The 25,039-nt window shown below is 42.8% G+C and overlaps 1 protein-coding gene across 2 annotated transcripts; it reads left to right on the top strand.

Annotated features, from left to right (window-relative positions):
* Window positions 1-1,374: 1,374 nt before the first annotated feature.
* On the top strand, window positions 1,375-23,078 carry tinagl1 (tubulointerstitial nephritis antigen-like 1). 2 transcript variants are annotated; one of them, XM_020090839.2, is made up of 12 exons: window positions 1,375-1,554; window positions 5,142-5,452; window positions 7,367-7,433; window positions 11,840-11,932; window positions 12,012-12,126; window positions 13,951-14,077; window positions 14,542-14,692; window positions 14,782-14,968; window positions 15,941-15,986; window positions 16,854-16,977; window positions 19,874-19,919; window positions 20,251-23,078. In XM_020090839.2, the coding sequence occupies exons 2-12, from the start codon at window positions 5,149-5,151 to the stop codon at window positions 20,416-20,418; spliced, it is 1,428 nt and encodes a 475-aa protein (XP_019946398.1). In that variant the 5' UTR covers window positions 1,375-1,554; window positions 5,142-5,148; the 3' UTR covers window positions 20,419-23,078. The 2 variants fall into 2 exon arrangements, with proteins under 2 accessions (XP_019946398.1, XP_019946399.1); XM_020090840.2 differs by lacking the exon at window positions 1,375-1,554 and adding an exon at window positions 3,235-3,254.
* Window positions 23,079-25,039: the final 1,961 nt, after the last annotated feature.

Raw genomic sequence — 25,039 nt, 5'->3', positions numbered from 1 at the left:
ACAGTTTTGAGTATTGCAGAGTAGTTTAATCTGTTGCAATACCTCATACTTTATATACTGCTCATGTAGTGAAATCGTAACCTGTAATATAAAGCTGTTTAACAAGAGAAAGTAGAATATTTCTCTCTGAAATGAAGTGGAGTAGAAGTATAAAGTATAGCATCAAATTTAAATTCTAAAATTAAGTTAAAGTACCTCAAAAATTGCACTAAATTACAATACTTATAAGTGTACGCAGTTACTAAATATTTGACTGCATGCTTAAAACTGTGTATTTATTCATTGATTTATTGATATTATACAGTTGTTTGTGTATTTATAATTTATTCATTTTGAAACCACTGGATCATGTGATGAGAGTTTCATACAGATCAACCAGTGAAGTTAATTTAACAACAAATTCAACCCTGACGTGTTTGTGTGGATTTTCTCTGAGACGCCCCGCCCTCAGTCCTGCCCCACCCTGTCTAACACCCTGCTGGGTTACAGTTATTGATTCAGCCTCCAGCTCATTGATCAACCTAACAGGGGGTCCGCGGGGCAGCTGTGTCTTTCAGGACCACCATGTTAGTGCTCTAAACACCTAGTCAGCATTCTAATCCAGGAAATAAGCAAAACGCAAGAACAAATAAATAAAAAACATCAAGAAAAATGAAAAATCCATTATTATTTGATTTATTGTTTTGTGAGGTTTTTTTGACGATAGTTTGTGTGTTGTGTCTTAAGTTATGCATCAAATATGAAAATAATCACATTTTGAATAGACTGATTTATATATACAGTTAGATATATATTTACTTATATATTACTTTTGATTTCCTCAACTGAATCAATCAGTGAGATGTTACAAAACAGAGGCAAATGATGTAAAACTACTTCATACAGAATAAAACATCCAAAATATTTTGTATATATGTAAAATTAAGGCCAAAAACTCAGCTCAGGCTCATTTGAACATTTCTAGAAGTTGGGAGTTCCTCTTCAAGCACATCAAATAATTCCCTGGCTCCCTGAGGTGAAGTTATGCAAACCAGTGACCACTAGAGGGTGAACACTCAACCACTGTGTGTACAACAAGTGGATTCATCTGACCATGCAAGGGGAAAACCACAGACAGTGTCTCTGATGTTCCAGTGACAGTGGAAATGGATAGAGGAAATACAGATGTGGCTCATCACGTCCAGACCAGTGCAGCTCCAGTCTGATAAGGAGAGGGAAGGCATGAGGAGACCTCCAACCTGTGGGAGTCCCAGGGAAACAAGTGTGAGGGAGGGAGAGTGAGCGAGCACAGACTGGAGCAGGGGACAGGGCCGGGAGTGAGGGGGGGCTGAGGTGGAGGTGGGGGGCATGGGGGGGGGGAGTGGTTAGTCGTCACAGGCTGCCTGTATATAGAGAAGACGAGAGTCTGACAGAGCAGATCCTGAGAGAGAGGCAGGAGGGAGGACGACTTTAATTTGTTTTTTTAAAAACCGAACTCTCTGAAAGTGTGAGTCACTTCAATCAGACTCTGTCGGATTTAAAAAAACACAACCTGGATTCCTCTTTTAATTCAAGGTAAATCAACTTGTTTCTTCACTTTCGACTCTTTTGCAGATTCAGAGCAGGTGCAAACTCAAATGTCTTCATGAATCAGAGGAAACTTTTCATTTTATGTTTAATGCTATTCTTCCCTCCATTCTCTTTCTTTTATTTGCACTCTGGCTGTGTATTTACCTTCAGGGTGTGGGGTTATGGGCACAATATATTCAGGCCTAGGAGGGAATATGAGTTGGAAAGCTACTGAGATTTTTTTTAAAGAGGTTACTGAGTCCAGTGAGAGTGAGGCTACATCCAGACCAGTAATCCTCTCCTTTCCTCCCCCTGTTGCAGGCCTTACTGGACACCTGTATGCTTATCATAGATGTCGTCCACTGCCTTGAACTGGTGGGAGCTTAAAAATAGAAACGGGACAGATAATAGCCAGTGCAGTGTCACAGAGGGAAATGGAGCTGAAAGGGCTTTTATGCAGATTAACTGAGCCAAGATTCCTGAATCATCTGGTGGGTGGTGCAGCAAAATCTCAATGTTCAGCTGAGTGAAGCAAAGTGAAAGAGTGACATGTGTAAGAAGAATAAAGGTTAGATTCACAAAAATTACAATTTCACATTAACGTTATTTTCTTACCCAGGCGGATAGTTTAGGTTTTTATTTTTATATTTATAGTTTTATATTTCTGCCTCCACCACAAAACAGCAATGAGGTGAACAAATTTAATTCAAAAGTTAATTTCTGGTCCACAGACTTCTTTCTTGTCTAATCCAAGGGTTAGGGTTAGGGTTAACCCTAAGAAGTCTAAAATTGTCCATTATGGGATCTGTTCTGCTGTTGAGTTGAATCTAAAATGTTTCATAAGCTGGGAAGATCGTAACAAAACGAATTAGATTTGTAGATGTAAACTCAGATGGGTGAGACAATAATTTAGGTGAACTGACTCTTTAACGTAACCATCTGATTATATAAAAAACGGTGTTTTTTAAAATATAATTGGTTGTTGCAAGTAACCAAGAAAGTTTAGGTTGTGAACATTGTCCTGCTACTGTGTGATATGTGTGTCCCATGTATTATTTATGTTGTGGGGACATAATCTGTTAACACAGTCACATTATGGGGATTTAAGGGGGCAAAAAGCAAGTTGCCAGAACGTAAATTATTAGATTTTGAAGTGAAGACATGTTTAGCTTTAGGTTAAGGTTAGGGTGAGGGTTAGACAAGTGGTAAGTCTTCAGGAAATCACTGTAAGTCATGTCGTAAGTGTGTGTGTGTGTGTGTGTGTGTGTGTGTGTGTGTGTGTGAGTGTGTGTGTGAGCGTTGAGGGTCCTGTGTGGGATCAGAAGCTGCCTGGATCACTGATGAGCCATATGGAAGCTTCAGTGACGCTCTGTAAAACATATGTTTCATAAAACTAAAATGAGCCGAGACATCAGTGTAATATTAAATCTTTAATATCTATTGATCAGAATCAGATGTTGTTACTCACCTGATCCTGTCGATGTGTTTAAAATATTGAGTTTTACTGTTTGGTTTGGACATTAACCGACTGAAAACTGTCCCAAACATGTTTTCTTACATTGAAGCCCCTGGAAGAATACCAGTGACGATTGGTTGAAGTTGCTCCTGATGGGATACGGCCGTCAGCAGGCAACACTAGGGTCATCACTTGTTTTTTCACTCTGGTGTTTTGACCTGAAGGCCTCAGCACTTTGTTGAGCAGACTGGTGGGTGTTTTATTGCACTGCTGCTCAGGGTCTGCCACAACAAAACACTTGGGTAAAAGAGGAGGGCTGCCCATCCCATGCTGCCATATGCCGGTGTGTGTGTGTGTGTGTGTGTGTGTGTGTGTGTGCGTGTGTGTTTCAACTAAAGGCACAGTCATGCAGAAAACAGCACAGCAAAGATCCTTTTCCGGAGCCCCGCTTTATGAGTCGAGTGTCTATTGTGCTCTGAGATCTGATTGGATAATTAATGATGCTATTTATGTAAGCAGCGGGCCAACCCCACGTCTTTGTCCGGCCCCTGCAGAGACTCACCCATTTAGTAACCTGAGACAGACACACGCACACAAACAGCCATATGGATGATTGTTTGACCTTTGTCGAGCCGCAGAGTGACAGTTGTGATGCTCTTTTACACACACACACACACACACACACACACATACACATACACACACACACACACACACACACACACACACACACACACACAAACAAACTGGAATATTTAATGTCGAAATCACATACAACAAGTAAAATCTGTATCAGTGTACGTAGTAGTGGGATGTAACACAGTACATTTTGTTCAAGTACAATTTTCATGCATCTGTACCTAAGTAAATTTATTTTCAGGTCTATTTTCCCTATTACTGCAATATGTACTATATGTACTTTCTACTTCTATTTTTTACAATGCAATGCGTTACATGTTCACATTGTTTTTTATATTTTTACTAGTAATAAATAACAAGATCTGGATCCAATCAGAGCAGGCAGTTAACATTAGACCCCGCCTTCTTTAATTAGAGCAACATGCACCTGCAGCAGCATCGCTGGTGGAAAAACACCTGAAATGAATTCAGAGGAGGCCGAGTATGTTGTTGCATTGGGGAAAAGCGCCAATCTGCAAGTACTTTTACTTACTTTTACTGAAGTAGAAAAGGTAATATGATACTTATGTCAATACTTTTACTGAAGTAAAATGTTTGAGTGCCTCCTCCACCACTGACTGTACCTCATTTAAATGTACTGTATGTATATAGTTTCCCTCTGCCTGCCCTGCTGCCATGGCCCAACATGACATTCAGATAAACTTTATTGTCCATAGAACGCAGACTGTATCAGTTCACCCACACAATTTCCTCGAGTGTGACAGATTAGCTTGACAGCAGGACATTACTCTATTTCCGTGATTTTGATAGTGTCCTAATCTGGGATAGTAAAGGCTCCCTCCCTGTGACTAGGGACTGCACAGGGTAATTATAGTGCAGCTGAATTCATATGTCGCTCTAATGCAACCACTGCAGTGTGAATACTAATAAATCTGGTGCAATAGGAATATACGAAGAGGAAATATTGGGACAGGGAGGAAATAATAGGTAGCGAGGGAACTGGCCTTTCACCCTGAGACCTGACAAGGCCCCATCGTTCATCAGGTTTGAGGGGCTCCGTGCTTCTATCACCGAGGACTTGTCTTCCATCTCTTCCATTCTGTTATGTGCATTTTCATATTTAGCTGCTGTTTGTCTTGGCAGCTTGGAAGGAAAATTTGGAATAAGCAAGCAGATGATCTCCAAGCATCACATGGGTTTCTATTTGGACCATTTGCTGCCAAGGTTGTTTAAATTTATCTTTTGTGTGTGTGTGTGAAATATGCAGCAAGAGGTTGATGGTGAGTTGGCAGCAGTCCTACCCCAATTATCCTACTCGCAGTGTTAACCTCTCTCACCTCTCTTCCTATGAAGTGTGAAGCGTTTGTCCAGCGTCTTCACTGGAAAAGTTTCATAAATATGTTTCCACTCCATCATATAACAGTTGTTTTAATGAGCATTACACAAAATCATGTCTGGACTTGATTCAGCTCAATCTCTTGTTATGTTTCCTTCACAGATTTATCATGAAGCTCATCCTGTTGACGGTTTCAGTGCTGCTCCTGCTGGTAGGGGAGGGTACTGCAGACAGAATCCTATCCCGGAGGACCAAGAGGGAGCTTGCCAATCCTCTCCATGTTGGTGGCATCAGGGACCCATTCGGCTCGTACTGCCAGAGGAGAGGAGGCTGCTGCCCGGGCAGAGACGACCTGTGCACGGTGCCCTACCTGGACACCATCTGTTACTGTGACCTGTTCTGTAACCGCACCGTCTCCGACTGCTGCCCTGACTTCTGGGGACACTGTTTAGGCGTGGAGCCTCCTTTCATTGGTAAGTAAGTGTGTGTGTGTGTGTTGGTGTTTGGGCCTGTTGGAATTACTTAAGCTCAATCACAAAGCAGCAGAGAACCCTGCCGACAGGCTCTGTGCTGGACCACAATGCAAAGCAGCATGACACCTGAAAATAAATTACATTGGTATGTAACCTGCTTTCTCTCAAACTCAGATAAGTCAGAGATAAAAAAAAACAATTAAGATTGGGGGAAATAATATATGTGTATTATAGTTATAACTTTCAATGAGTAACCACTAAAAAGCTGTTGGTGAATGTCAAAACTGGCAAAATGTTTGATTATGATAAAAAAAAAAGCCCAGAACCTTTTCCCTCATATACAATTTTAGACCAAAAGAAAAACTTTTTTGATGCAACTGTTATTTACAGTAGATATAGAGTAAGAAATAAATGACCCTCGGTTGCTGTCTTTAAACAAACTTAAAAAAACACACCCAACGTAATTTGTTATATTTCTTATCATACAGTCCCTAGATGAGTTGAGATATTTCCCCCAATTTTTCTCAGTGTTTGGTTATCTGAGCTCTCTAGGCTATTATCATGCCGCTCTCCCAGTGCAGAGGTGTAAAATGTGCCAGCGACAGCAAAGTCCTGTACCTGAGAAAAGAGCAGAGAACAGTGGGCTTCTTATTAACCCAGACAGGGGAAGGGAGGGAGGGAGAGTGGATGAAAGGATGAATGGAGGTCAGGAGAAAGAATGTGGGCAATGCAGAGGGAGGGAGAGACAGACAACGGGCGCAGGATAGATGGGGGTGGTAGGCGGGGGTGGGCGTTGCAGGTATTTGCTTCCTGGGCGACAAGGTAGGAGGATCACGAGGTGGGATGTGCACACACACACACACACACACACACACACACACACACACACACACACAATGGCACTGTCATGCAGCATGGAAGAAAGCTGTTGCACTTCAAAAGGAAAGAGGCGACAGATTTTTACGACAGGTCCTTTCTCTTATTGCCGGCCTCCAGTCACAGATCATTCAGATCAGTCATCAATATGCAATAGTTTATTCAGCTGGACTGTAAATGCAGTTAAAAATGTCACAACCACTCATTACACAGGATCACATGGCCGACTGTCAGCTCTACACTCTCTTGCATATAAATTAGCTCTCCATAAAAGTGTAACTCGTCCCATGCTGCAGCTCGGCACTAAATGAGTTGCGTTATAGGCTGTGTGAGGCAGCTGCCAGGGGGGAAAATGGGTATCAGAGTCATAAATTACACCATCAGCTCAAGACCCTCACACCACAGACGAGGAAAACACACTCGCACTGTAAATTTTCCCCAAGTGCATACTGTGAATTCCATATGAAATTCACACTGACAGCACCCTCTGCTGTAAATCAGCATGCAGATAAACCTCAATGTGAGTCTGTCACCAAGTCAGAGCAGTTTTTCTATCCGTGAACAAGCAAGGTTCAAACTCCAAGTGCAGCTGAACAAATGCATGTGGAAGGAATGTGTCACTCTTCATCATTTTTAACTCAAATCGGACATAACTTCACCACCGAAGCTCACAAATGCCATTGCACTTTTTTGGGGGGAGTGCTTCAATATGATTCATGCACATTTGTGGCACTTTCCCTCAATTTCACAAGAGGTGGCGAAGTCGCGCGTAAGCTGGTTAAAGCATGACGAGGGCCTGGGAAGCCTGGAAAGCAGCTAACAGCACATTCCTACACTGGATTAGTGGCGCTCAGAATGGACCCTGACCCACACATACTGCACACACACGAGGAGTTGCACATTCTCTGTTGTGTTGTTTGTGTTACGTTAAGTGTGAGTGCTCATTTGTGTCTCTTGTGTTATTGTGAGATTAGTAGAAGGATCTATGTTGTTGAGCCACATGAAACCCACAGTTGCCCCTCTTTGTCTCCCTCTTAGGAAGCTGTGAAAGAAATGGAAACAGGTTCTTTACAGGGCAAACATACAAAGAAAACTGCAATTTATGGTACGTTAACCCCTCGCTCCTACTTCACTCTTCTCTTTCAACCTCTTAAATCCAGCAGGCTTTCCCTCCAATGTCCCCTGAAGTAGCTCAAAGCTGAAAAAACATCTTTCCCTCACCTTCTGACTGTTTCATCCACATGTGCTCTCTATCTGCCCCATCTAACACTTTGTATAAACCATTAGATGAGTGAAATATTCAAGCCCGAGATTCCATGTTTTCATGAATGCACCATTACAACAAATGAAATATTGCGTTTATGTTTTGCATCACATTCCTCTACATTCCCTGCTGTTTTCTTAAAACCTCAGGGATCTGCTCTCGAATTTAAAATCAAGTTGTGTGGGTTTGCACAATACGTGTGTGTGTGTATTTGTGTGCACGGCATGTGTTTCTAATAAGAAACCGACTTATAATCATAAACACTGGTCGGCTTTATGGAGTAATATCCAGTTTTTATATCATGTCGTGGTTGAAATCTCACATTAATGACATGATCTTCATACCACACACACACACACACACACACACACACACACACACACACACACACACACACACACACACACACACACACTGACCATTGCACTTCCTTTCTATCCTAACTTCCTTGTAGACAATAGACCTTTTTATTTTGATGATGTTGGAAACACAGAGGTCCTTGATGGTTGGATTCCATTTTGCTGCTTTAGTATCCAGGGTTTTATGTTGCACTGGCCCACTGTCACGAAGCAACTCGAATAGGACTAAGGTCCCTAAAATATACAAACCTGCACATAAAGGCAGGGCTTGTAGGTCTGGCGGACAAATTTGTTGACTTTTCTCTTGTCTATAACTGCAGAACTGATAGATTAAAAATGATAAGATTATGAAATTTAATCTTGTTCCTACATGTGCTGAGACAGAGAGCAGATGCCGACAATCATCGCGCTACACGCCACAACGTCTTTAGCTTATGATCAAATATGATGATATCTCAGGAGTTAGAGAGGGTCGTCCACTAACCAGAAGGTCAGCAGTTTGATCCCCGGCTCCTACAGCCTTCATGCATTCCAAGATTTCTTTGGGTAAGATACCTTACTACCCTAACTTACCTCTGACGGTTGTGCCAACAGTGTATGAATTCTGTGTGATTGTCAAACTGCTGCCCCGAGTGTTCTAACACATCCATAGAAATGACCCTGAACACAGCAACAAGTATTCTCAACGTAACCTTTTCTCCTCCACAGTGTTGCATTATTTTTCCAATTCACTGATACTGATTATATTCTCTTGATTTTATAACCTTGACAGAAAGTGAAGATGTCCTAAAAACAATATTTTAGATGAGCTCTCAGTGGCAGCAATGTGACTTTTATCTCTATGGCCTTCTACATCCTGAGAGTCTCTAGCTGTTGTGGCTTTTCTCCAAATGGAGTGTCAAGGAGACACGAAACAGTCCTTGAGAGAGTTGAGGGAGGACACAGAGGAGTGAAGGGAAACAGAATTCCTCACCTGTCCTCCACTATGGTTTCTCACATCCGTGTCATTGAAGGTCTTTAAAAAACCCTGTATAAGTATTCGTGTGTGAACGTGTACACTTGCATATAAATATTGATTGAACATCTCTTTGTGGATCAGTAGTATATTTGGTTCCATGCAAAAATGGACTGGCTGCGGCTGTTCGTCATGACATGCCCAACCCAAACCAGCCTGACCCCACTGATCTCCACACCATCCGCTGAAAAGCTTCCAGCTGTTCATCTCCAGTAGCTGCATGTGTCAACCCGACAGGCCAGAAGTCTGACTCTTATCAAGGCAGCACAATTAGGTTTGACCCAACGGGTGCGATGTCCTGCAGATAGGCGAGGATAACGTTTCTTTCTGAGGAAAGACTTGTGTGTGTTGAGCGTAGTGAAAAATGACCTCTCATGGTCTTAAAAACAACATTTATGTGCTATCTCCCCCTTTCACCACCCAACAAAAGAGTGTTAAGTGCATACGCTCTAACATGTGCTTGTCAGGGCAATACACACGGACGGCTGAAAAATTGCACCGAGAGTTTGGCACAATGGGACAAACACTCCCCTTTTCCTGCGCCCACTCTCTCCACTTATTAATTTCCCAGATGTGCGTCCTCCCAGCTGGAGGAGGAGGAGGACGGGGCTTCCGCTCTTCCTCTTCTCCCTCCAGTCTCTCATTAGCAGCGGTGGAGCCCCCGCACACACACACTCTTATCTGCACCTCCTACATATTGTTAATGATAATGGCAGCAAATAGCCTGTCACAAATACACTCAGTGAATGTGCATTCTTTGAGTCACAATCACTATTATCTATATGTCTCTACATGTAGTTACAGCTTGACCACACTGAGGTATCAAAGCCACGCTTGTGCAGTGTGTACAGTCGTGTGTAATCGTGCAACGATAAGTGTGGCAGTCTTTTGTTAATGAGATATCCAGCTGAGGCCTTTTCTTCCCTAAACTGTTGGCATCCTGATAACGCTTTATCTCCTCCCAACAATCTGGAACATGGCGCCTCCTGCTCGCACTGTGGCGGCCTCTTACAGGAGAGGCCACCTCCGCTCTGATCAGCAGCTCGTCTCTGTCTGCTCGTCGTGCAGTGTCCTTCATCGGACGACAGACAACAACAGCTGGAACTTTGTCTTGTTGCATAGTGTCTCAGATAACGTCACATCACAGTGCACACAAACACGGCTCTATTCCCACGGCTCTGACAGGATCAGTGATACCTCCTGTCACTCAGGTGTGTATTGTCTCCGAGGTGGAGGAGATCTCTGCCTGTAATTTAAGAGTGTGACGGGGAATTTAAAATATGGCCTCACGCTGACAGACCATATATTTCACTCCAAGACACACTCCTGCCCCTTGTCTCCATAGGTCTGTCATTACGCCGTGTGTGTCTGTCTGTGTGTGTGTCCACTGCTGTGCTAATTTATTGCTGTTTTTGAGCGACTACAGCACTGAGCTGCAGGCCTGTGTTCCTGCCGCTGAAGGGACAGAGGGTCATTTGTCTCTTTCTTCAAATCAAAGCTGTCGTACAGTTGTCTGTAGGACACCCGCAGGTCTAAACTCTGCCAGTGTTTGTATGTGTGTGTGTATGTAGGTGTGTTCATAAGCGTTGTGTTTGCATGGGTCTTAGATTCCCAGGGAGGAACGCAGTTTTGTGTGTGTGGGTGTGAGTGCCAGTGTGTGTGTAATAATCCTCCTGGAAAGATTCCACACTCTTGGAAACATAATTCTCGATGTACAGTAAACTCTATGGATGGCAGATGTGGGAAACACCCCTCATTGTTTCTCACACCAACTCAGCCCTAATAATCTCATATCAGGCTCGATTGTTGGCTACACACAGTAAATTATAGTCACTACTTTATAGGTTTGGCATTTTCTTTATAATACAGAGGTTTTGTTGAGATATGTGTTTTAAGAGACACATGAGAACGAAAAATCTTATAGTCAGAAACTAAAAACAATAAGAAAACACCAATAAAGCTTGGAAATGTCCCAAGATGAATCTGGTGTCAGTTTAGCTGAGCTCCAGGACTAAACTGAAATCCTGCAACAAAGCAATCTGTCATTTGTACACTTCAGCTTCTGTACACATTAAACAAACAGAAACCTGTTAATTAGTGAGCTTTATGGGTGGTTTCTCCAGGGTTTGTGCTAAGCAATGCTAAATGACAGCAAATTCATATTTACCACACAGGCATGACAGGGAAAGTGTTTATCCCAAAATGTTGACCTGTTCCTCTAAGAAACGATGGATATTTATATGAATATATTAACACATAAAATATGACTCACACGATATTTCGATGGTTTAGAAAAGTCATTTATACACTGATGCATTATCTCATTATTTCTCACAGTTTGAAATAATTATTCAACAAGACAAGGACTCTCCAACATAAATACATTTTTGTGGAGGAATGTTTTTAATCATTTACTCTGAGGTGAGGGTGAGCTGCATGTTTTTTTTTTTTAAATCTGTGACAATGAGGCAGGTTCCTGTCACGCACACACACACACGCACACGCACACACACGCCTTCATACCCATGAAGTAGTCAAACGTGCACAGAACAGACTGTCTGTTTTTTAGCATCCCCAAACTAAACATCATCATTAATATCCTGCTCTGTCATCTTCTTAACATCTTCGTACCCTCTGGACTAAAAATGTCTCTGCGTTCTGCAGCCATAAAAGGCTGAATGTTCCCTTTAACCTTTCCCTCTCTTTGCTGACGTGCTTCTTGGGAATTCCACTGAACCTCTATTTATTTGTTTGAGATGATCTTTCTATTTTAGCCAATGACTTCACTGACTTTAGCTTGAATATGGAGATAGAAGCTATTTTCGTGTGATTACAGCATCTCATTGTCTCTACGGTCTGTCTCCCCACTGCAGTACATGTGGGACTACAGGACGATGGGAGTGTGAGCAGAACGCCTGTCTGATGGAGCCTGACATGATCCATGCCATCAACAGAGGAAACTATGGGTAAAAAACACAGCTCACATAAACACATAAATGCAAAGGTATATAATAGTTGCAAAGTTTAACACGTTTTTGTTTGTAGGTGGAAGGCATCAAACTACAGTCAACTGTACGGCATGTCTCTGGACGAGGGGATCCGGTATCGTCTGGGTACACAGAGACCCTCCAGGACTATAATGAACATGAATGAGATCCAGGTACATGACGGTCATCCTCCTTGAAAGATAATCATTTTGGGGTGTATCTAACTGACGAAACTAAATATGTGTGTGGTCAAATTCCTGAAGGCACAGAAGCAAACTTAAGCCACTGATATTCTTTGCCATCCCTAGTGCTGCTGTTTTGTAGCTGACCTCTGACCCTGATTTTAAAACAGAGAAGAAACCTTACTTGTTGCCACAGACATAACCTCTACACCTCTTAAACTCTGGATTTCCCCTTTCAAATAATAAAAAAATTGACTTTAAAGACATTCACTTTGAACTCACATGAATGCTGTGCTTGTGTTCTCTCGTACGTCTTCTGAGTTTGAGATTCGCGGTATGCAAGTTTTCAGATCAACTAGAATAAGGGAGAGCTGATTAAACTCTTTCACTTAATTATGGTGGCCCGTTGGTATGTGACGGCGTTTCCGTCTGCAACCTCAGTCTGCTCTGATCCACTCAGTCTTTGTTTACATTTCCCGCAGACAGATTATATAAGACGGAACCAAAACATCAGACAGGAGAAGACAAGAGAGGGTGATGGTGGCAGCCGAGGAGAATAAAGAGCAGACTCCCCTTCAGTCTGCACCTCCCTACCCCTGTCCCACATCCATTACTTCACCCATCCAACCATCCATCCATCCTTCCTCACTTCCCCGTTTACCTCTCCCAGCATTCCACGACTTCTTCCACCTGAAAACCTCGCCACCCTCCCCTCCTCCTTCCGCCGTCAGCGTGTTCCTACCTGTGCCAGGAACCAGAGCAGAGTCCATTCATAAATCTCTCTCCTTTCCTGCTTATCTGCAGACCCATGTGTAATGGATGGAAAATTGGAAACGTCATTAATTGGGTTAGGGTTAGGGTTAGGGTTAGTCACACACCACTCTTACTCTTGCAGCCATTACTTTAGGATTTATCAGGCCTTTAGTTTAAGTTCTTCAGGTGTGTGAAATTGTGGACCTTCCACAACATCAACTCTGTGACCAGTAGCACATTCCTGAGTTATTCATCAGGTGGTAGTCTGTTCTCTGAATACCTCACTATTTAACCAGAGGAATGCAGCTCAGGCAGCCTGGCTCTTTGTGAGTGCGAGGGGCAAATGCTTCGTAAAGCGGCGTGTGTTCTGTTGCTGCACATAACTGGGCGATTAGGCGAGCATCCAACCCAGAGTGGAGACTATTAGATTGGGCATGTTTGGCATCTGAGAAGCACCTGGGAGTGAATACGCTCTGTCATGCTCTCTAGCTTCTAATTAAGATTTATCATCACGGAGATGTTGATAATCTGAATGGAGGTGGATGCCTCCATGAATGCTGAGTTCACTTGGTCCAAATGAGGGATTCAATTATGCATTGATGTATAACATGGCCTCTTGATTTCATGGAAAGGCCTGGGACCAAAGGTCGCTGTCTATTCTACCGGGTCAGAGATTGACACGGGGCCAAGTAGTCCAAATCGTTGGTGAATGAGCCCCTTCTCCTGCAGGGTTGATTAGCAGACTTATGTAACCTGCCTGCGTCGTCCACAAATATTTTAATTGCAGCCGTTAGCTTGTGTTTTGTTGGGGGCAAACAATTTCTCCGCACCCCCTCACATCACATTCACACATGCGTCCAAGCCCCATGTTGGCTTGTGTGTAACTGGAGTCTCCTCTGTTTTACTTTACATTGTAGTGTGACTCGTTGGCCTGTCTTTTTTCACAATGATTGTTTTTCCTAAGAAGTGTCAATAGGAGCAGTCTCATGAGAATGTCCCAGTGATCATGTTCAAAGCAGATAAGCAGGACTCTGACGTCTCCTCCCTCTCTCTGTCCGTTAGATGAACATGGATCCTCAGAGTGACAATCTGCCCCTTTACTTCAACTCAGCAGAGAAGTGGCCCGGGAAGATTCACGAACCACTGGACCAGGGCAACTGTGCAGCCTCCTGGGCTTTTTCAACTGCAGGTATGTCGTAAAGTAAATTCAGTATGTAGGAAAACTACATACTGCCGCCAAGGCCCAACAATGAAGCTGCACCAAATTGCACAGTTGTAGATATCAGACAAAGTTTAATTGTTTTTTCGTTTCCCATTTCCCACCCTTCCACCGAGTTTCATATTAATATGTTGAGTAGTTTTTGCGTAATCCTGCTGATAAAATCCAGACATGCTGAGCTCTTGGTCAGAAGTTTCCTCTTTGTCTCTGTGGACACGATAACGTTTTCTGTAGTCTGATGTTTATTAAGTTTACGAATGTGTGTGTGTGTGATATTTCATCTTTTTGTTTAAATGTTTGTTTCCACCTTCACCTGGTTAGTTTTCATGTGTATGTGCCTCCTGATAAATAACTGACATTGGTTAAAACACTATTAATAGTAAATCTAATGTAATCCTGTAATCCTTTGTAATTTTTCTGATCCTTGTCTCCAGCTGTGGCCTCGGACAGAATCTCCATCCAGTCGATGGGTCACATGACTCCTCAGCTCTCACCCCAAAATCTTATTTCCTGTGACACACGCAATCAGGGAGGCTGCGCCGGGGGCCGCATCGATGGAGCCTGGTGGTACCTCAGGCGTAGAGGGTAAGCACAATACACAAAATTACCCTTACTGTATGGAAGCAAGATATGGTGACAACGTGTTGACATCTCCTTCTCTCCTCTCCGCTCAGAGTGGTGACGGAGGATTGCTACCCATACCAACCCCCACAGCAGACGCCAGCAGAGGTGGGACGCTGCATGATGCAAAGCCGCTCCGTTGGCCGGGGGAAGAGGCAGGCCACGCAGCGCTGCCCCAACACGCACAACTACCAAAATGACATCTACCAGTCCACGCCGCCATACAGGCTCTCATCCAGCGTAAGCACCACATCACCAACACCGACCTGCCTTTAAATCTCCAGTAAACTGTAGAATTTTGGAACTCCCTCGTGCTACAGTAGACATAATCTCTTTCACATGTTTTAAGTGTTTTTGCAAATTTTCTTTCATGCACACTTGACCCCTTGTGAATGAACTTGGGAATGTACAGGATTAAGTACTTGCTACTAAGGACACGTGGTGTATTTCTCCCTGTATGTTTGGCAGCTTTCATGTCGCAGGCAGTTGAAATATTATATAAATATATTGGATATGGCAGTGAGTGAATTATACTAATTTACAGATGGAACTGTGGATGTCCTCATCTATAATCATTGTCTGATATAATATCCCAAGTGTGTCTGTATTGGATCTCTGTGTTTATCCTCTATTATCAAATTACTCGACTCTACACGTCAGTTATGTTCTATATTTGATCATTGATTAAGAAGCACAACTTTACATAAGAGCTTCTTATGTCATATCATGTGTTATATCAAAGTTAAAATGCTGGATGATTTCAATTTCAACCTTTCCCCTCGTCCACTCCATGGAGAAATCACCTCTGGCCTTTCTTATTAGCATTAAGTGTTGTGCAACATTCACTCAAACTGCTTCCAGAAGCCTTCTCTGCGTGCAGCCACTGCTCCTGTGTGTCCTCTCTGATTTAAAGACGACCACCGAGCTGCAGCCAACATGTGGTTCCATCAACCTGCATCCATCAGTGCTAAACGACAGCTAATGCCTCTGAAAATCATTACAGCCTGTTGTTTCTGTCTCCCGATGGTCTGTGAAGTCAATAAGCCAGGCATTAAGGCCAGAGGGCCCCGCTGGACTCAATCTTATTATCTAACTTTTAACATCCAGAGGGGGGGTTGTTTTCATCCTCTCCATTTCACCGACATGTAATGATCTTCCTCTCTGTCTCCCTCTGCTCTGCCTGTAAATCGCTCCCTCTATCTTCTCTCTCAGGATAAAGAGATTATGAAGGAGATTATGGATAATGGCCCTGTGCAAGGTAAGGTGATGCCTTCTTCTGTGTGTTTCTCTCAAATGTACATTAATGTCAACGTTTTCTCCCAGTGAGTGTTGCTGCACTCCCGAGGGACGCGCAAATCTAAATGTGTGCATCCTCAAGCCCCATGACATGATGTCATGTTTGACCTTATCACCCTGACGGTTTTGTCCCGGGTTTCAACTACGACCTCAGGCTCTTGGTCAAAAATGATGGGTCTTCATGTCAGTGTGGTTGAACTGACCTTCCTTTATTAGCTCGCCTCCCTGTCTGGTGCCCATCTGGACCATTGTCAAGTACACTCCAGTTGAGGAGTCACGTGTCTGTGTGTGTGTGTGAGTGTGTGTTTGTGTGTGTGTGTTTGTGTGTGTGTGTGTGTCCTCTGTGACCCTCTGTGAGTCAGTGCCAGCCTCTTGTTTTATTGTTTAGCAGCTCAGGAAAACTTACTGGCTTCATGTCAAGTTTCCCCTTTTGTCTTTGAACTTGTCTCTGACACAAAGGCATATAGGTGTGTGTGTCTGTGTGTGTCCCTGTGTCTGAGTGCACTTACTCATTGTGAGTTTCCGAGATTTAGAGCAGGTAGATCTCCAAAAGAGGGAATTTCTGAGCGTTACATCCGGAAAGTTATTTATCTGGAAAGTGAAAGTCACAGGGAGTTCAGCTATGCAGCTCACACACACACACACACATTGGGGGGAAATTAGTTTTAGATTAATCGAGGTTTAAGTAAGATTATTATCTTCACCAGCCCTCATAATGGCTATTCATATTGTTCCTGTGTGTATATGTGTCTGTGTGCAAACCTGTTTGTTTGTGTGTGTGTGAGTTGTGAGTCGCCAACTAATTCTCCCTGCCCATTTGTTCTTGCAGCTATTATGGAGGTCCACGAGGACTTCTTTGTCTATAAGAGTGGGATCTACAAACACACTGACGTCAGCTTCACCAAACCTCTACAATACCGCAAACACGGGACACACTCAGTCAGGATCACTGGGTAAGTCACCCACGTACAGTTTCCCTGCAAGTATCAAGCCTTTGTTTTCTTTGTTTTATGGCATATTAATAATGGCATGGGCCCAAGTTCTAACTCTTTGCACAAACATGATTAGACTCAAGATAGTACTGGTATTTTATAATTCTGTGTTTGATTGTGAATTATTCAACAGTTGACAGGAAAGTTACCAGTACAAAGTTTTCATTCTCTGGGCAAAAAACATTTGCCTCGTCTCCCCAAACCTTCATGTGTCTGGTTTCACTGTTGTTCGGCTGAAAAAAAAAAAGGATGAATCAGGTATTAATTGAGCAGCTGCTGCTCCCATTAGGCTTCATTCAAAGCTTCATGTGCACGTGTGTTTGCACAAGATTGGAGACACTGTACGTGTGGATAAACTTCCCTCCAGGTCTCACAAACACACCTTGGCTCCACCCCTCCGTCTGCCCCAGTCTCCTTTATCTAGTAACTACGGCCACCACAGGTATGCAGGCGGGCAGACGGCTGACACACCTGGAATACCCGCCCCCACCCTTGGGTGTCTCGTTACTCCCCCACCCTCCTGTCTCCATCACTTTCTTACCACATCTCTTCTCACGCTGCGGAGTCTCCATCATCCCTGCTCTGCTTATCGTCCTTTTACTGACCGTCCCACCTTCTCTTCTACCCTCTCTATACTTTGGGTTAGCTGCCGTTTTCATGTATTGTTTTCAGGGCAGAGAGAGGCCAGAGGTTCTGACCTGCAGAGAGTCATAAATATCCTTTTTTTCTTCTACTCACAAATATGTGGCCGCGCTCTCCTCCATTAGTCCTCCAGCTGGTTTTGAAGTGTGTGTTTCGGGACAATGATACGTTGCTGCTCACCAGTCTCACTTTCCAAATTAGAGAAATAAGCAGGTATCCTTGTAATGGGTCTGTTGTGGCGGCTGAGGAATGTGAATGTTTGACTGTACCTCAGAGTCTGAGCTTGTCTCTGAAGCTACACAAACTCCAGATGGGGGGGGTTAGCTCGATGATAAAAGCAGTCTCTCTCTGCTTTTATCTGATTGGCTGTCGTAGAAGACAAAATACAGCCTGTTTACCAGGGATCTTCAGTTCTGCTTGTTGTATGCTTGTCTTCATGTACATTTTGTAACACTGCATTCATCAGGTATAGACATGCGTTTGATAAACACTTAGGCCTACATCCTCCAACCTGTACTTATCTCAGTCAAATCACATACCTGAGGAGTGCACGCTGTTCAGAAACATCTAGTTGGGAAACTTTGCTCACTTTGTTCACGTCAGGATCCCACACTGTAGACTGTAATTACTCCTCACCTCATCTTTTACAATAAACTGTGGAGGTATGCAGGGTGTGAGATGATGCTGAGGATGAGGACATCCAGCGTTTCCTGAAGGCCTCCTGCTGTTTGGCTCTGATTTGAGTGGATGTGGATGTGCCTGTGACACAGGGTTTTAAGGACAGATGGAGTGAAGAGGGGAGCTGGTGAACCCAGGGTTTTGAGTTCCAACCTGCCAGCCACTAGCATCAGTGTGTTTACATAGGCCAAATCCCATAGCGGTGCGTTCCTCTAAGCCTAGGGCCTGGGAAAGTTTGTGGAAAGAGTATTGAGGTCCACTGTGGTGGAAAGGTCTTTGTCTGGGCTGCTGATCCTCGCTGTACCGGACAGAGAGAGGGGGATCAGTCCCCCCGTAGAGGAGGTCAGGGGTGGGCTGAGGGGCGTTGGGGAAGGGCGGGGACACGTGGGCACAGCGGTATGCTCATCATTGTCCCCGACTGAGCAAGTGAGCTGATCGGAGGCCAGATTAAAGGTCAGTAGTGGTCTGATTCTGTCTGGCTCTGTCCATAGCAATAAATATGCAGGTAGGCATGCATGCATACAGGATCGTCACACACACGCACACACACGTACAGGTAAGTGTGTGCCCCAGAGCCCCTGAAAACTCATATCCCTCCGTCTATTACAGGTTGTAGCATCTTATATTTACGCAGCTGCTTTTATTGTGTCGGCTCGTGGTCAGTGTGATGTCTGACTCCCGTCCACGAAACACCGGGCTAATAAAGTCACCCGCGGATAGAAGGTTGGCACTATCTGCCCGTGTTGTGGTGGCAGGCTACTGAGTTGGCAGAGTCTGAGGGCAGCTTCTCTATTTCCCAGCATTCCTTTCCCTTATAAAAGATAACAAGCGCTTGGGCACCCAGACTCTCTTGGGAAACCAAAGGCCTAGAGTGCAAAAACAGGATGGGAAAGGGCTTTGAGAGAATGTTATGATCATGTCCAGCAGAAACTGTAGGCGTCTAAAAGTTGGCGAACATGCAAGGCAGGATGGGAATTTGTGGGGCCTTTGCCAAGGTTTTCTTATAAGAAACGAGGAAGAAGGGTTAAGATAAGCCTCTAAGTTCAGTTTTACATGTGTATATTTGTGTGTTTTTCATAATCAGTTTTGTTGTCTGCTGTCTGTCCACTGATGGAGCCGAGGTGGTGTTCACTTCCTCTAAACCTACCCTCTCCTTCCTGTTTCATGGGAAGGGGAAGAGGATAAGGGGAACTCCGTGTTCTTTGAATTGGAAAGATGTAGGAGTGCCTCCAGGCGTGGTCCAGCCGTAAATATTCTGTTTTTAGGATGTTGTTAACGAGATGGAATATTTTTCTTTCCTTTTACCCCCTTGAATGCTACTTATACCTCTTCCTGCTTTTCTATATCAATAATGCCAAGTGCGACCATGTGATCACATTCCAGACACGCATCCTAGCTGCAAATCATCCGTACTTTAAAAATAGCTGTGCACCTTTCACACAGCTGATCTGAAGTCTACAGTATATGTGAGGACATTTTGACTTCCTGTTGTTTGACTCTTCACCCTCATGCATGTTCTCTCTGCTTTGTGCACCAGGTGGGGAGAGGAGAGAAACTTTGATGGGTCGTCAAGAAAATATTGGGTAAGCTCAATGTTAAAAACACTTCTTTCTTAAGAGGACCTGCAACCATTCTTCATTAAAATGTTTTTAAATTACTAGAAATATGTTATATCTAGTTGACTTGTGCACTTACATTATCCAAAATGTTTCCAACATTTTTCAAACCCAGAGAAATCCACCAATTTTATTCAAGGAAACAGGATGTTTTATTTTAATTGCCTTTTAATTGCGTCATATCTGCTTTAGCTGTGGCTTTGCAAGTCTCTGCTGTATCTTCATGGGTCAAATAATGTATGTCAAAGAAAAAACTGTTTTTTCAGTGCTCATCTGTTTTTTCTTTGTATTTTTTCAGATCGCTGCCAACTCCTGGGGAAAGAACTGGGGAGAGAACGGCTACTTCCGCATTGCTCGTGGCGACAATGAGTGTGAGATCGAAGCATTTGTGATCGGAGTGTGGGGCAGGATCACGATGGAGGACATGAAAAACCACCATCACCACCATCATCGCCGACACATTTAAAGACACAACCGATATATACCGATGTATACCGACCAATAGTCAGGTGTGTTACCCCAAAGAGAACCACATCCAGAGTCTGAGAACTTCATCACTTCCCCTTGTCCACCAGGCTAAAAGGGGGACAACCACGAAACCAGCCCCAGAGCCCTTGAACCTTCTCCTTTCTCACCTCACTTTACTCTGGGGATTAATACAACTCCTCCATCTTCAACCTTTTAAGAGCATCCTTTCCCTCTTCTCCTGCAACTCAAGGTTTATGGCACCAAAAACAAAGACCAACTAAGCTCCAGTGCTTTAATGTTGCCTCACGGTGAAGCACCTCAGGTACCGACTGCTCCAAAGACTTCCCAGAATCCTCAGTAATTTCTGGTGAAGCCATGCTCATGTCACATTGGCTGAGGACACAAGGAGAAGCTCAATCTGATCTCTTTAAGAGTCAACCTGAAACTTTGGTCTTCTGCAGCTCTAAATCTAGGGACGCGGTTACAGAGGGACAGCGTAGAAAAGAGGAAATGTGAGAGCCAGATTATTAGAAATCAGACCTGTTCAGAGGGACACACCCAGCTTAACCTTGTAATGTGATAATATTTCACTGATCTTAGAGGACACACACGTTTAGAGTTAGTTTCTCACACATTCCAGAAAAAACGTAGAATCCAACATTGGAAACAGGAGGTGATTTGCAATTTTGCGCTGACAAAAAAACTCTGATTTGGATATATAGGATGATTAATTGTCACTTTGAATGACCGACAATTTCAAATGATCAAATGCTGTTCGATTTTTTGACACACTGTGATGGGAAGGACAGTGTCCGTTGTTAAACATTTTTCTATTCGTCAGCAGTTGAATTCAATTATTTTCAGCCAAGCCAGATGAAAAATGTCACCAACAATTAAAAGCATACAAATAAACGCCATGCGTTTTTTTTTCTGACCCCGTGTATCTCATTTAAGAAATAAAAACACTGAAGCTTCAAAAAACATAAAAAGAAACCACAGTTGTATTGACCACTGCAAAAGAAGGTGTTTGTGAATAGTTGTCTTAAAATGCTTTGTTCTGTGTACACTGTTACGATTTGAGCTTGAGTTGTTATATTTTTTGCTGCGGTCATATGTTAAAGTTTTATTTTACTACTCATGTTTTAAATGTACTGTATGTAGTAACTTTCACAACTCTCATCACTCAGCAGCTTTTTTGCTTCTGCATAGCTGTATATGTTCAGGAGGATGAGGAGAGGAAGCTGCTGCTAAATCCAAACTGTCCTACAATATTTCTGTCTTTAGTTTTAATGCATTTCATACGCAATAAACACACTTGTGCTGAAAAAAGCGCTTCATGTCACATAGGTTGCCAATAAGCTGTTTAGTATGTTAATGTTCTCATTTTCATTTAGTTTTGTGTGCTGCTGGAAACTGAACATGTTCCGACTCATCAGCCACGCTACTGTGTCATAGCACTTTGTGATTGCAGGCCGGTTGAGGGACTTTCACATCTTTTTCGAGCACTTGAAAAGGAAAACATAGTGTCTTATTACCACTTACCTTAAATTACATACCAGGGTGCTTCTACTGTAACTTCAAAAAGAGCCTTTCTATTTCTCTATCAGCAGGTCTTGTGATCTTTAAGGTCCTTACATAGTCTCCTTCAGGCATGGATAGGTAGATGTCCGTAAAAGCAAAGAGAAGTGTTCGGGTGGTCACACATTGTGTAATGTGGTGGGTTTCAGCTATAGATGGATCAAAGTGGTTTGTGCATACTTCTTATGCAACGTACTGAGTGTTTGCTTTCAGAGAGAGCGGTCCGTCATCATGAGATGCACAACAGGTTTATAATAAATGACAAAACACAGAGAATAATGTGAAACAGAAATCTGCAGCCTCAGGAGAAGAAGCTTCAAATATCTGTTTTCATGTGCTGGTTCAGAGATGAAGAGTCATTTATTCATAGCATTTCATGACTTCCTAGTTATTTGTGGGACAAACCATTACCGTGTTACTTAAATGCACCTTAACAGGTGAAGCATAGTTGCAGACAGTGTAACTGATGTGGATCAGGGCCTGAGAAGAGCAGACAACTTAGTTTTCATGCAGAAGTTAGTTCAAAGCTGGAATCATTTCATTTCCATTGTGCAGAGACATCTTGTCAGTGTTGGTTTGTTTTTTGCTGACATTAAGTTGGATTAATGATCTTTCAGCTTCAAGCTTGGACCAGCATTGAATAGCTTAACATATGTAAAAATGATCTTATCACATGTTAAGAAAAAAACACATGCTACGTTATTTATGATTATTTCATCATTAAGGTTCAGATGGGACCAATAACAATTCTCTGCAAAACTTGTCCTTATTCATTCATTTCATAGAGATTAATGTTAACTTCAGCTAAACAGTTTTCTCCAACTACACAACCTCTCCTCTAAAACCCCCCACAGAGCTGCAGCAGACATCTATGTTGTGTATTTTATGTAAAATGAACCACTTACTCACTGATGTGTAGACTTTATTTATGACGAGATGCGTAAATTATATACTTTTATTCTTCTTTGTTTTCCTCGTGCAATGTTTACTATCTCCATGTCTCTTGTATTGTGTGCACCAAATGCAAATACCACATTAGTGTTCACTTGTGCAGCACAATAAAGTCTTTCTGAAACAGCTCGTATTGTGTCTTGCATTGACGGAGGGTGAGATAATGAGGGAAAAATGCCTGACAGATTAGATGGAAGAGGATGGTGTGTGATTTTTAGGGAAGGTTTGGGATCAGCGAGTCACAATGGGAGAGACTGGTCGCAGGGTGTTCAGGGTGAAGCTCCATAGGACGTGGTCGGGTGGGATGAGGACAGTTTTTCTAAGGACCTGCTGAGTCAGCGTAATCTTCCATTACTAAACCCAATACCTCTGACCAGAGGACGCCCAGCCAAAGAGAATGCATGATAATATACAGTTCAGTAGTAAGTAATACACAGTATTCCTCATATAAATATATTATTATATTATTTCTTCAAACTTAATAAAATTCCTCTCAGACAGTCCCATCAGCTCAATACTTGATCAAATCATTACAGCTTTTTCCTGCCATTGATTATGCTTTGATTTGTGTATGTGTTTGTGTGTTTTGTACGTCTGTGCCTCAGTATCCCACATAAACACCTGGCTGCAAATCTGCCACAGAGAGAGATAGTGTTGCGGAGCAGCCCTCCTGTTTGAAGTGAGAGAGTAAATTGCAGGTCTCTAAAATTAGCCACATTGAGCAAATTGCCGCATATATCAACTGGTGGTGTCAGTGAAAACTACCAGGTGCCACAAAACACTTTGACTTACACGAGGGTGAGCAGACCTGTGGAGGTGTTGATCTTAACCTTGCATTCCTGCATCGAATGGCTCGTCTGTGGAACTTTTTTATGAGCTTTGACTAAATGCGTTGCTCAATTTCAGTTTCACTTTAAGTACACAGTTGGAAATTCTGTTAATTACAGATGAATGAGAGAAATGCATCTGTTAAATGTTCTGTTTACATTTGTTATACGTATTAGTTATACTTTGAGATGGTCATTCGTTTCAGTGCAGACTAACGTGTTTCACAACAAAGATTAAATTGCATATACAGAGTGATGACGATAATGCTACATGTTAAAAAAACAATCTGCCCTCTCTTATTGAGTTGATGCCATTAGTCCTATGTTTCGTTGTATTAACAACATAATGTTTTGAGATAAAACATACTGATTGGCATCATATCTTGATTAATAATGAGTCATAAAAACCTACAAATGAAGATGCAAATAGTAGATGAGTAATGAAATCACCACCCTCTTCACCTCTTAAATTTTTACAAGCCCAGTATTAAAACTCCAATCCATAAAACTCCCATTCAATGTGGTTCCGCGCTAAACAAATACTACAAATCATCAATTGCAATAAAATTCATCGTTATTTAGATCTGGCTTCAGTGAAAGCTTTGGAGTGGACTCTGGAGAAAAAGAACATAATATTACACAGCTTATCTCTTCGCAGCAGCCACGAGGGCCAATTATGGAAACTTGGATCAAGGGATCTGTCCTGTGACTGTTTACATTTCTCTCATTGTTTCTGCGTCACTGAGAAGCCAAACATTCATTACCTCAGGGGCTACTGCTCTTTTTCTCCCAGCTGATGGGGAGGAATGGACACATACCAAGGAAAAGGAGGAAGCAGTTACTAATGGCGGAGGAGATGGAACAATCAGTGGCTGGAGACCACCACCCTGGTCGTCCCCCGGTCCAGGAACATGATCTTCTTCTCAGGCTCTGTTCTGTATGTTACACCCACACACTCTGAAATGATGATCCCCTAGACCCATAACCTAACCATAAGCATCAAAAAGATATGCTTAACCCTAATTCTATCCCTCAAACACTAAACAGTCCTTTTAAGGTTTGTCAGAAACACTCTCTAAGGTCTAATATTTAAACTGGTCCTCACAAAAATATGCACATAAGTACACACATACCACTATTCCAAGTGCTGTACATGACTGGGTGTACTAAGGAGATGTCAACAAACATGTTATGGAAGATCCCAGCCCTTTCTCACAAACAACAACCTAATAAAGAACATACTATTAGTATTGGGGGGGCTTG

This window comes from Paralichthys olivaceus, chromosome 20, assembly GCF_024713975.1.
Source record: "Paralichthys olivaceus isolate ysfri-2021 chromosome 20, ASM2471397v2, whole genome shotgun sequence".
In the NCBI taxonomy this organism is placed as follows: domain Eukaryota; kingdom Metazoa; phylum Chordata; class Actinopteri; order Pleuronectiformes; family Paralichthyidae; genus Paralichthys; species Paralichthys olivaceus.
This window is presented reverse-complemented; position numbering and strand designations above follow the sequence as displayed.